This window comes from Spinacia oleracea, chromosome 2 (genome assembly GCF_020520425.1).
Source record: "Spinacia oleracea cultivar Varoflay chromosome 2, BTI_SOV_V1, whole genome shotgun sequence".
NCBI lineage: Eukaryota > Viridiplantae > Streptophyta > Magnoliopsida > Caryophyllales > Amaranthaceae > Spinacia > Spinacia oleracea.
In genome coordinates, this window is record NC_079488.1 from 37,721,547 (window position 1) to 37,735,019 (window position 13,473).

The window sequence follows — 13,473 nt, forward strand, 5'->3', positions numbered from 1 at the left end:
TGCCATAGGTTTTGAGAAATTGCAGCAAAAGTTGTTGGTGAGGTTGAGACATTTTTGTTGGTTGAAATTGGATAAAGATCACCCCGGCTTTCACATCTCATGAGTGCCATCTCCGTCCGGAAATCCTTCACAGAAAACCCATAAGGATCAATATCAACAGTCACAGAATTATCACTAGTGAACTTACGGACTGATATCAAATTTTTAATGAGTTTGGGAGCATGAAGGACATTTTTCAAACATAAAGGGGGGTTTGGGGGAGTCAAGTTAGTATCACCACAACAACGAGTTGGAATAGAATGGCCATTACCAACAACAATACCATTATTATGATTGCTCAAATTAAAATAAGACGCGAGCGTACCATTGGACGATGTCATATGAGAGGTGGCACCGGTATCCATGTACCAATTAGGATCGGGTTGATTCATGGTCATAGTGTGCATTGCCGACTCAATATCCGTAGGAACATACTGGACCGGAGTTGCTGCTGCTGCATATGCTTGTGGTGGGCGCTGGCCCAAAATTCCAGCCTGCTGGAATTGGCCCATGTGTCCTGCAGTTGGCTGAAAGCTAGGAGGTTGGACATATCCCCTTACTGGGCCTGACATTGTTGGGCGAGCCCAACCAGTAGTAGGGTAAGGGCATGGTGGTGGACATGGCATCCACCCCCATTGTGGATACGGTAGTTGGGGTGCCCACTGCTACTGCACCGGAAGCGCTGCCGGATTCCCGCCGTTGCCACGGCCACCACCGCCGCGGCCAGACTTGCCGCCGCCGTTACCACGACCACCACCACCGTTTTTCTTACCAGAATTGTGCCCTTTAGAGTGCTTGTTGCGTCCCTTATTATGACCCGAATGCTCACCATAAGAAGGGGAGTCATCAAACTCCCTCGAAGACGCAGCCACCATAGCGGACTGAGAGTCCTCGTACATCTCAGCCAACGCTTTTTCTTCCAGACGAAGACTTGAGCAAGATTCTGTAAAAGAGGGCAGTGGTTTGCTTTGTCTGATGTTGGTACCAACAGTCTTGTAGGCTTCGCTAAGACCCAAAACACGTTGCAGCACAAGACGGCTTCCAGAATCAGGAGCACCAATACTCTTTAACTGATCTGACAAGGACTTCAGGCGTTGACAATATGCCGGCACATTAGGGTAATCCCGCATTTTGACATGAGAGAAATCATGCTCAATAGCCAATGCGCAAGAGTTACAGTTGTCTTGAAACAATTCACGTAGCCTATCCCATGCTTCCATAGCCGTGGAGTCGGGTTCAATCACAGTGAGAAACAGACCAGTCGAGATTGTAACATAAATCCATTGGAGGACAATAGCATCAAGCGTGGACCACAATTCCTTCTCGTCCTTGGTCGTACGGGGTGGTTCTTTCCCATCTGCCGGAGGAATGATATGGGCAAGAACCCTATGTGATCGTGCATGAAGCTTAAATAACTCGACCCAGGCCTCGTAGTTGTCCGTTTCCATCTCAAGAACAATGGAGACGTGGTTCTTGATATTCGAGACGGCAAGAGCCGGATGGAATTTAGAGTCGGCCATGAAAACCAGTGAGAAAGGACGGAAAAACAGAAAAGAAAGCAGAAGAGAAAGGAGACTAATGCAGCGGAAGAGAAGAGGTGGGAGAGGAAAATTAAACCCTAGTATCTGATACCATGTGAGAATGTAATTTCGTAAGGATTGTATTACTGATTCTTCTAATATATACAAGATACATTGAGAATATTATGCCACTAATTACGCTAACTGATATTGCTAACTATGCTAAGCAATCTTTGTCTTACGTACACCATATACAATCTAATCAAATACAATCAAATATAAATCAGAATATATATTTACATATATATTCTAATAGTAAAAATCAAAAAGAGACGGAGGGAGTATTTTTTTTTCCTGGGAAATATGCAAAATCAAATTAAGATTAATAAGGTTTAAGTTAAAGATGGAGAATTATAGTGGATTGCAAAAAAATTGGAGAATAAATATCTTGAATTTGTGTGAATTACCTACGAATAATTTGGACAAAAACAAAGAGCAGCAACTAAGTTGATGAACCCGAATTAGATCCTAGCATCATTCAAACTTCTATCCTAGCATCGGTGCCAAGGTGGTGGATGGTCTGCTAGAAGATCGACGCAATATTGGTGGTGGACAAGTTGTTGTAGATTATGGGTGGGGAGTATGTGCTGGTTGGGATATTTCAGCGGGAAAGTGGGTTGTGGCGACGAGTGGGTAGGAGAAGATGTTGCAGATGGTGAAGGGAAGGAGGCTGGCCTGCGGGTGCGAGGAGCGCGAGTGGTGGCGGTAGTTGAGAGGGTACTTTTTTCCCAGAGGAGTAAATGGAAGAGGAAGAAGAAGGGTTAGGGGAGTAAATAGAGGGTGAGAAGGAGGAAAAACACGAAACTTTGTCAATTAAGCCATTAAATTCGGCAACAAAAACGTAAATTAAAAATATTCAACGCTTTTAACTTATTTAGCCAGTTACCGGTTAAAAGGCCCACACGAAGTTACCACCGCATATAGTTGAGACCTGCCAGTAATAAACCGTAGTTGGGCCCTTTTAAAGATGAACGTCTATAGTTGGGACTGCCCTTGTCAATTTTTCCGTTGAAGTTCTATGTTTATATATTCCAAAAATACGCTTCAATTGTGTTACGAGTATATGTTAGGCATATGAGCATTTTTAGTTGATCTCAGTTCATGATTTGGGTGCTCCATAGTAGAATTGGGAGGTATGCAACAAACATTCCAAAAAAATTGAGAACAGGAACATGTTGCAACATGTTCCCAGTCTTATTTCCCAGAATCGGAACCTGAACAACATGTTCCAGTTTTGATTCAGGGTACCCTGACTTTCTGCTCACCCCTAATAATATTACATTTAATTATGTAGTACTCTGTATTAAACAAACAAGTACATAAGCTCCGTTCTATTCGACTCATTTAGTCTGAACTTATCTTATCTTATCTTAACTAAACTTATTTTATCTGAAAAAAATTTATTTTGTCTGAAATAAACTTATTTGTGTTTGAAAATGTTGGAAAAAAATTTAAGAACTTATCTGAACTTATTTTTTCTGAAATAAGCCGAACAAAACAAACACTTGCTGCCGATTTGGCAGCCGACCATAAATGGTGTCAACGATAATGAATTTGTATGTAAATTTGTAAGGGAAATCAATATCCATTCCCATGATAATGCTAGTTCACTCATATCGATATCTTTTAATTTCTTTAAAATCCACTACTAATTGGAGAGTGATATTAGGTTGGATTGCAAATTTATGAATAATAACATCAAGTTTGAGACAAAATTTAATTACCATGGACATCATGATGTTATTTGGTTGTCAAATAACACTTAGATTTATTCTCATTGCCACCATTTATTACCGGCTACCAAACTTGGCGTTGGTGTATTTAATCCAAGTCAAGTTATATAACTCCTTCATGCTGCTATGAGAACCTTTTATTGGACCGGAAGTCCTAGTGGCTTGAGATACTTTATGACCTCCCAAAATCTCATTTGTCTTAAACTCTGGAACGGAGTGGCAATTTGTAAGTGAGGAAAATTATTCAAGCTACTGAGTATCTGACGGATATTATAGCTAGTTTCTCCATAAGCAAGCGTTACCATACATGGAGAGGACCAGTTGTAAAAATTCCATGGAACTATGGAAGAGGATGATATGCAATAATACTGCTCCTATAAAATGCATTTTTATTACCTTGCGGGCACTTTATAGGGGAAGGATTGTAACTTGAAAATTGGAATTGTTTGTGACCCTGCATGTATTGTTTATGCTTTAGAGAAAATGAGTACGTCTCTTGAACATTTGTTTTTTCAGTGTGATTTTGGAGCTCAAATTTGGCATCATGTCCTTCAATGGGATGGCATTCAGAGAGGTATTATGGCTTGGCAACAGGAAGTCAGGAAGTCCTAATTCTTAATCAAATGCATACAAATTCTGCTACACACCAACTGTATAGATTGATGGTTGTTTACAGTATACCTAATCTGGAGGGTGAGGAACGTTATATAGGAGATTTCAACATGATCTCGCTACTCTCCTTAAACAGATTCAGGTGCTCATTTGTTCATGCAGACAACGAAACTTGAAGGTCTTATATATTCCTTAAGTTGGTCAATCATGAATTGACCAAATTCATAACTGGGAACATGTTGCAACCCTACCTGAATCGACCGAATTCATAATCAATCATGGCCGAATTTTAGTAAAACAGGTAACCTGGACCCGACCTGTACCCGACCCGAAAAAACCGATAACCGAATTTATCCCGATGATGTATGACTCGAACCTGACATCCGACCGAAAGATGACCGATAATCGAACTGATCCGACCCGACAATTATCCAAACCTGATTCGATACCCGACCAATTATCAACTCGAAACCGATTATAACTCGATGAAACCTACTAATGACCCGACCTGTGACTATCCGACACCCTCTTTACCGACCTTTCACTGACACGACCAAATAATAACCTATGTCATTGTCAACACAAGTCATCGGGTCGGGTCGGGTCCGGGTCCGGTCATCCAAAAGACACTACTACAAAAATGGGCAAAGAGACCCTTCTAAAATGCCATAAGAGACAGCCGCACAACTTTTTTCTTTCTCTTCTCCGGCTCTCTCCTCCAAACTCTAGCCTCCATTGATAATTTTTGAGGGGCTTCCTGAAGGAAATAATGCCCTTGGTCCAAGTATGCATTCTATGTTAAGTCTAATAAATGCGGTTCAGTATTAATTAACAAGTTAATAATTCAGTGAGATCAAGTGAGCTGAATGCCTAGCTAGAGGCCGCTTCAGTTCAAGTGGAATTAATGATATTAATCCACAGCTTACTCTTGACTGAACCCGTAGGGTCACACAAATAGTACGTAAACGGATCAAGTATTTAATGGCATTAGATACTCCATCTATGGATATTCGGAATCGACGGATCTTGGTTTCAGTGGGAGCTGAGATCGTCACAGGCAAGAAATGAATACTCCGGAAACGATGATATTGCCGGAAACGGAAATATGGATCGTATCGGAAATATAAATATTATCCAAGTCGTAGATGTTGCTGGAAACAGAAATATGGTACGTATCGGAAAATATTATCGGAAATGGAAATATTGCCAGAATCGGAAATATTGCCGGAAACGGAAATATTGTCAGAATCGGAAATATTATCGGAATCGGAAAATAATTCCGGAAACGAAAATATTAAATATTTGTTCGAAACGGAAATTGATTCCGGAATCGAAAATATTAAATATTGTTCGTATCGGAAATGAATTCCGGAACCGGGAATTTAATCGGAAGCGTATCGTACGAATTAGCATCGTACGAGGCCTGCCGGACGAAGGCCCAGCACGAAGTCGGGCCATCGCCCAGCAAGCCAAACGCGCGCCACAAGCCCAGCCAAGGCAGCGCCCAGGCCCACCGCAAGGCAGGCCCAGCGCGCGCCAAGGCCACGGCTGCGTGGGCCTCGTGGCGTGGGCTGCTGCTCGCACGCACGCGCATGGGCGGCCCTCGTGGCTGCCGCATGTGTGTGTGTGTTTGTGTTCATGCACGATTCCTAAAGCTATTAGAATTAGTATATGATTAAATTCCTATTCCTAAAAGGATAAATTAATTAATTAGAGTTCTTGTAGGATTCTAAGTTTAATTAATTCGTATCCTACTAGGATTCCAATTCCCTTTCCATAACTCTATAAATACGTGCCTAGGGTCACATATTTTCAGAGATTAATTCAACTATTCAAAGTGAGTTTTGAGAGAAAAATTCAGTCATATTTCTTACCTAAGAGTGCCGAAAATTCTAGTACCTTAAGGGCGATTCTAGTTGGTCAATCTTAAGGCGGATCCGGACGTGCTGTGGACTATCTACGGAGGGACGACACTTGGAGTCCTAAAGACTTGTTCTTGTTCGGTTCTGGCGCAGCTAGGGAAGGCACGCAACAAAGAGTATGCATCTAAACTATGCTATATGATTATGTGTAAATAATATGTATTCCTGGCTAAATGGTTGTTTCCGCATGATTTATGAATTGTCATATGTATCATAACCTAACAGTGGTATCACGAGCCTCTTATTATTTTCATAATCTAAATTGCATGAACATGGTTAAGTATTACAAATTTGCAAGAATTAAAAGGGGTGATTAATTTTCGTAATTGTTAATTAATTGCAAATTGCGTTTATTTAATTATATGTACGCAGTTTTTCGGCAGTTTCTTCGTTACTCATCCAAATCGAGTGATTTTTGTGTCAATTCCGCATGTAAAATTCGAACCCAGAATTCTCAAATTCGAAGCCTAACTATGACTTTTCGAAGGTTTTAGTTTTTCGAATGCAAAATTTCGTAAATTTAAGATGTTAAATTAAATATTTGCGATTCTTGTTGATAAATCTTGAATTTTTGATTGACCTACTGTATATGTTCAACAAGTTTGAATGCCTAGCCTTGTTAATTATGCAATCTAATTTGTAATTATGATTAATTAGTTGAAAATTAGAATAATTTAGAATTAATTTGATTTTCATAATTAATTATAATTTAATTAGAAACCTATGATTAAAAACCACCATAAAAAATTGTAAATTTATGATAAATTTTAAATTTTTATGACCTAGGCTTGAATCCATGATAATCGGAAATCAATTGAATAATAAATTTTCGATTTTTCGCCCTAAAATTGTGAAATTAATATTAATTTATTAATTTGTCATTAATTTTAAATATAAATTTTAAATTTTTATGCGATTCGTTCATATATCTTGCACGCACAAAGCAATGGACGCTTCGTGTTACCCTTAAGGGGTGTTGTATAGTGCGGGCATGCGACGACGAGCAAGGGAGCTCGTCGCCCGTGCGGCACGAATGCAATGAGCAAGGGCATGGTGCACGAGCACAAGGCAGCAGCCCTGCCTTGTGTCGTGGGCCACGAGCTATGAACAAATGGGCATGGGCGAAAGGCAAGCCAAGGCAGTCGCGTGTGGGCAGCAAGCGAGCTGCGCCACGACGCGCATTGCCTCGCGCAAGCGCGCGCAGCCTCGCCCGCAGCGAGCGCAAGCTCGCGTGCCACGAGCGCTGCGCCCAGCGATTGATCGCGCGCAATTGCTCGCGCGCACAGCGAGCGATGGCTCGCGCGCACAGCGAGCAATGGCTCGCGCGCACAGCGAGCGATGGCTCACGCGCAGCGAGCGCTGGCGAGCGCGCACAGCGAGCGATGGCTCGCGTGCGTCGAGCGCTGGCGCGCACGCAGCGAGCACCATATCGTGCGATGGCTTGCGATGGAAGATGCAGCAGCTATGCGACGAGCGCATGGGCTGCGCGCACATGGCCAGCGATGGCTGTGTGCGTGCGGCCCATGGGCGTGCAATGCGTAGGGTGTTTGCGTTGCGATTAGATCGTTTTGAATGTTTAATTTGAAATTTTTCAGTTTACGTAATTTTAATTAATTTTAAAATTAATAATTTAAATTATTTTCTTGGATTTTAATTTTGAATATTGTAATTATAATAAATTTTATTTATTCTAATTATTTTACTAAAATTAAAATCATGAATTAATTTAAATACGACTGAAATTAAATTAAACTTTTTGGATTCAATTATAAATTTATATGAGCTTTAAATGTTAAATAAATTTGTATGTTTCCGGTTAGACTTGAAATACATTTTTATGTTTAAAATTAGTAAAGCATATGAATTTATTGGTTTAAGTGGGAGCCCTTTTAGTCATAAAACTCTTGATTAGGTCTACAAATCCTTAAGGTTAAAACAACTTGATTAGAATTAATAAGGACTGAATAATTGGTAGATTATTGGTGCCCTTGATTAATTGCTGCAAATGTTTACGTGATGCATAATGTGTTTTACTAACCAGCTATGTGGGCCATTCATGATAATGAATGGGTGAATGGTATATATTGTATATGTACTGTTTTGCAGGTTATGAAGTGACTAGTATGGCCCAAATAGGATAGAAAATATGGTCTGCGTACCATTAATTTGAATGTAATTGGTCTAAAGTACCAAAGTTATTTTTCAATTCAAATATGGTCTGCGTACAATCAAATAGTTGTAATTAGTTTTAATTATAGCTTATCCTATTTGAAGATAAATGGTGCCTCCCACGGAGATTTTCAAGACGGACTTTGAAGTTAAAGCTTCAAGATGAAGTCGGGCCATACTAGATCACATTTATCTTATGCATGCTTTAAGTTATTTATTGCTTTAAATATGTCTTAATTATGCATAAGATTGTGGCTTGATTATGTTGCATGATTAAGGATTTTAGTTCACTTAAAATCTAACCAACATAGTAAGAGCCTTAAGTTCCAAACTTAAAAATTGAGTTAAAAGGTGCCATGCCAAAATATACACTTGCTTGGATATCCTTTACATCAATCTAGTAATAGTTTTCGCTCAGCGAGGTGTTACTTATTGGTCCTAAAGGGGCAAGGTACACAAATAATTGTGAGTACATGTTAGTTTTGGTGAAACTCAACGATATAAGTAAGGAGTCCTTTTATGTCGTGGCAAAATCGATAGGTTTACCTAATAAGTTCTTAGACGTACCTATCAACCAAGAGTAGTTTCTAGACTATTAGCAAAAGGCTTTTGCTTACCTAAAATGTTTTAGAATTGAGTCGACAAACTGTGCTTAATTCTTCAATGGTTTTAGGGTCTTGGAATCATTTTATTCACACCTGCTGGAACACATAATTCGAATAAAATGCTAATAACTTGTTTGAATTGCATGGTTGCTTTAATTTCAAGTTATTATTCATGATAAATGTTTAGACTTTGCATGCTTCAATGTATGTTTTAATTATTGTTTATAATTAAATATCTTGCACTGCAATAAATCCTTTTAGAAAGGTAACAGTAAATTTCCTCGATTGGTAGTGAATCCAAGAACGATTCACGGAAAAGAGAGAAAGTGAGCAATTTAAAATGTACGTTTCTTATATCGACTTTTATGGTTGTTTTCGAATATCAAAATCGAATGGCAAACCAATTGGTGCTTGTGAATTCAAAATACAATGTAGTTTTGAGATCATAAAGCATTGAGTTTAATACGCTCAGCTTTACCAATGGTTAACAACCTAATATCTTTGTCCATTTAATTCTCTTATGAGTCTAGTCCCTAGACATTCGAATAGATCGATGCTTAGAAGAACTTTAGAAACTTCTAGTAAGATCATCTAGTTGAAACAAAATATTCAACATAAATTAAAATGGTAAAGAACCTTGTTGGTGACATTGGACATGTCTAACAAAGTATAAAAGTCAACACTATAGAATTCAATTCTTAAGACTATAAGAAAGGGTACAAGAAATAGGAAAACAAGGATCAAATGAAAGGAATTTACGATTCCGTTCCTACCTATAAGTTTATGTTTAAAGAGAAGTGACCTAGCAATCAAACTTCCTTGGTATCATATACCGCTTGAGGTTCTTACTTCGGTAATAACTCAAATAATGGAAGCTAGGCTGCACTAATGGCCTACAAGTGGGAAATGAAGCATGGCAATGCTACATTAGCTGTAGGGTCATCTAGTTTGTTTTAAGTCCTTTCAAGGCTGGAACTAAATGGCTATTTTGTTCCATAATCAGCATGCCTAAATTTCTGTTTTCAAACACAGAAAGACTCACATTCAGAAGAACAAAAACAATGCTTGTTTGTTTGTTTATTTGAATGAAATGGTCATTTACGGGTTGAGTCAATATGCTTGATTAAAACAAACAACTCTTTAAAGAACTTTACTAGGTTCAAATCAACCCCTTGATTTGAGTTCCACTAATCTTTGGCATTGTTGCTTAGACCATATCAACAAGTTAACATTCAAAAGCTCTATTTTGATGGACTTTTAGAGTTGATTGATTTCTAGATCATTTTAAGACAAGCTAGTCTTACTTGTTGAAAGTAACAAAGAATATGAACTATTGTTAGAACGCCTAGACGATAGAGTTCAAAGCTAAAGAAAGGTTTTATGACTTAATTATTTCACATGGATTTGAGTGAATATAGGTTTATTTACTCAAATGTGATATAAGTTGAATCTGTTTGGCTAGTTCAAAGATTCAGAAGTATAAAATCCACTTGGCAAGAAATCATAAAGATCTAGGTTAGATCATGTTGATGATTACTTGAGACCAAATATGATCATCAATGATTGTGTGTTGTAATTTCACAATCTAGCTCCATAAGATATGGCATATCTACGTTGGAATGATCGAAGTCAATTAGTACTTGATTCGATCAATGATGAATCATAAAGACTTTTCCTATAATTTCTAAAACAAAATGCTCAACTACCACCAAACTAAACCAAATTCGTTAAAGCTATTGAAAAGTAATTTCAGGTTATCTTTTCAATTATATATATTTAAAGAGTTGCTAAACTCAGTGGGAGCTTAGTGTTTGTTATTCAACAAACTAAGGCCCAAGTCTAGATATATGTTTCATTGTGATTTATTCAAATGAGACACAAGGGTATTGTTTCTACCACGAATTTTTGAGAACATAATGTTTGTTTGCTCGAAATAATGTCCTTTTGGAGATTCGTTTCCAAAATGACAAGTGGGAGAAAATAGACCTCGAAAGTCTTCAAGGCGAACAACAAACATAAACGGACATTCCGGAGGCTTTTCGAAGTTCTTTAGAAAATCCGAACACGTATTCTTTAAGGACTTTAGAAGTGGCTTTAAAGAATAGACATCTCTTAGAAGACTTTACAAGTGCTTCAAGGAGAACAGAATATTCAAAGGACTTTTAAGTGGCTATTGATATTCTATTTGTTTGATGTTCTATACCCAAAGTAGGCATAGAGTTCAAGTCACTGGAACTATGATATTCTTCTATTGGATAGTGAAGAAACATGGAGTTCAGGTCACTAAAGCTATGCGATTCTTCTATTAGATAGTGAAGAAACCTACAACTTACAGTCAAACTATTATCATGTAGATTAATTAGTTTGTGACCTGTAAGAAAGCTATGATGAAACCCAGATTCCCTAAAATGGTTAGAGGCCATATATAGACTATATGTTTATTTGGTTAAAGGCCATAAAACATACTCAGTGTTTTGATGACAAAATTGAAATTTTGTTGATTTGCAAGAATAGTTTCACACCTATTGGTTGCAAAGTTTGTTTTAAGGATAAAAACCATCAAACATGAAATTGTGTTCACACACAAAGCTAGATTAGTTGCTAAAGGTTACAAGAAAATTCACGATGTGGATTGTGTTGAAACCTCGTGCAAAATCGTAATGCTTAAGTCTATAATTCAAGCAATGATTGCATATTGGTACATATGGCAATTGGATGACAAAACATCTTCCTCAGTCAAATGTTGGAAGAAACTATGTACATGGTATGTCATAGGATTTGTAGATCCAAATAAATGCTTGAAAAGGAAAGCTAGCTTATAAAATCTAAGTACAGATTTAAGCAAGCAATTGGGAATTAGAAATGTATTTTAGTGAAGCTAATAAGTATTTTAGTTTCATAAAATGTACATGATTCTTATAGATATATAAGAAGTTTAGTGGGAGTACATAAAAACTTAATTGGTCCTATGTGTATCACACACATATCTCTCTATTGTAAAATAACATTCAAATGCTAATGACTTAGATTTGAGATTATTCATCAATGATGGACCATGGCGAAACTTAGTACATACTGGGTATTAAGATCTATTTACAAAGATCTTATGATATTGTTTTGGATTAAGTAATGGCATTTACTAAATCAAACACGAAAGTCTCCATTGGAGATATTCGACCCATGTGAATAAATCTAAGTAAAAGATGTTTGAACTATGTATAAGCATTTACTAAGTTAAACATCAAAGAGTCTAAATGAGATTCTTAACCTATATTATATGTCAAAGAATTTAGCTGAATTTAGTATCTACTGAAACTAGATAAGCTAAAGTTACATGAATAGAATTCAATTGGGAATTATTCTGCAAAAGAATTTATCATGTATGATATAATATGAGGATTGCCAAAAACGTATCGTATGACTTTAGCCATGACGAACATATACCAATCTCTATTGATCTAAGTAAAGATCAACTAGATTGAGATCAAGAATACTTATGGTACTTGAAAAGGTACATAGGAATAGTTCTTGATTCAAGGAAATAAAGATATGCTAAATATTGATGCTACACGCATAAACACTGGCAAAGGATCAAGCAAGACCCTTTGGAGTTAACCATTGATAAGGACGAGCTATAGAGCATCGTGTTTGGAAAATGGCAACATGGGTTGGAGACCATGAGTTGTTGTGTGGGAAATTAAAATAATAATTTCTATGTTCTAAGATATAGTTGGAGAGTCTTCCACATATCTATAAACTGCTTGGATAGGTAAATCCAAACAAAGCATCACTAGCAACCTATACAGTTGAAGTAAAAGTAATTATTGCCTAAGAAGCAATAAAACAGGGTTGTTTAAAGTTCTTCACTGAACTTGGGTAGATCACCTATCTGCTGGCTTGATGGTTCTTCATTGAAAAATGAGTAGAACCACTCTTGAAGCAAGAAAAACGTCTGCTAACTTGATGGTTCTTCATTGCAAAATGAGTAAAACCACCATCGAAGTAAGAAAGACTAGATCACATAATAAACAAACTCGAAAAGATCTTATCATCATATCTCGAAGAACATTCGATGAAAAGGATATTAAGATTGGCAAAGCATGATAACTAAACCTATGCAACAAGTGAGAAGCAACACTCACGTTGTAGCACTGGAAATCAAGCATAGCTTTGAATTCCATGAAATGTTTTAAAGATGGGTTAGAGGCCCATGGTTGTAAAACATTAGGGGTTGAACATTTATCATATATGAAATGTATTTTCATATTCCATTTAATCTTGGTTTAGTATTAAATGATGAGTCCCTTCAATTTGACAATATATTCAAGATAGACTGTCAGGACCAGTCCTGTGACTAAGAAATGTCTATCAAGTGAACTTGAATGTCAAAGGTTGAAAATGGTCCCTAGTCGGAGTTTTCTATAAAATTGGACTTTAGAAAACGTTAGACGATTAGAATGCAAGATGACTAGTAGTTCTGTTTCTTGAACTATGTGGACATGGCAATGTCATAATCATTTGCATAGATACTTACTTTGGGAAGACTAGTATCGGACAAGACCTATGAAACTTTGCTGTAAGAGATGAAAATCTGTCATAAGTAAATTTCATTAAAATTATTAGACACTAAATCCTCAATACCTGAGTGATTTGAGATTACTTGTTTGAGAACTGGTTACTTTGACGTTGACCAACCGTCGCACCGTAAAAGGAGGCTATAAAGGCAACGCTCAGGTAATCACCTATCAAACGAAGTCTAATCTCAAGATCGCAAGATTGGGATTGTCCTCCCATAAATCGGGATGAGATGCTT

General features: G+C 37.5%; 1 protein-coding gene across 1 annotated transcript; it reads right to left on the reverse strand.

Annotated features, from left to right (window-relative positions):
* Nucleotides 1-704: 704 nt before the first annotated feature.
* Nucleotides 705-1,559, reverse strand: LOC110780068 (uncharacterized). The gene has a single exon (XM_021984501.2). It carries the CDS (start codon nt 1,557-1,559, stop codon nt 705-707), a length of 855 nt encoding a protein of 284 aa, XP_021840193.2.
* Nucleotides 1,560-13,473: the final 11,914 nt, after the last annotated feature.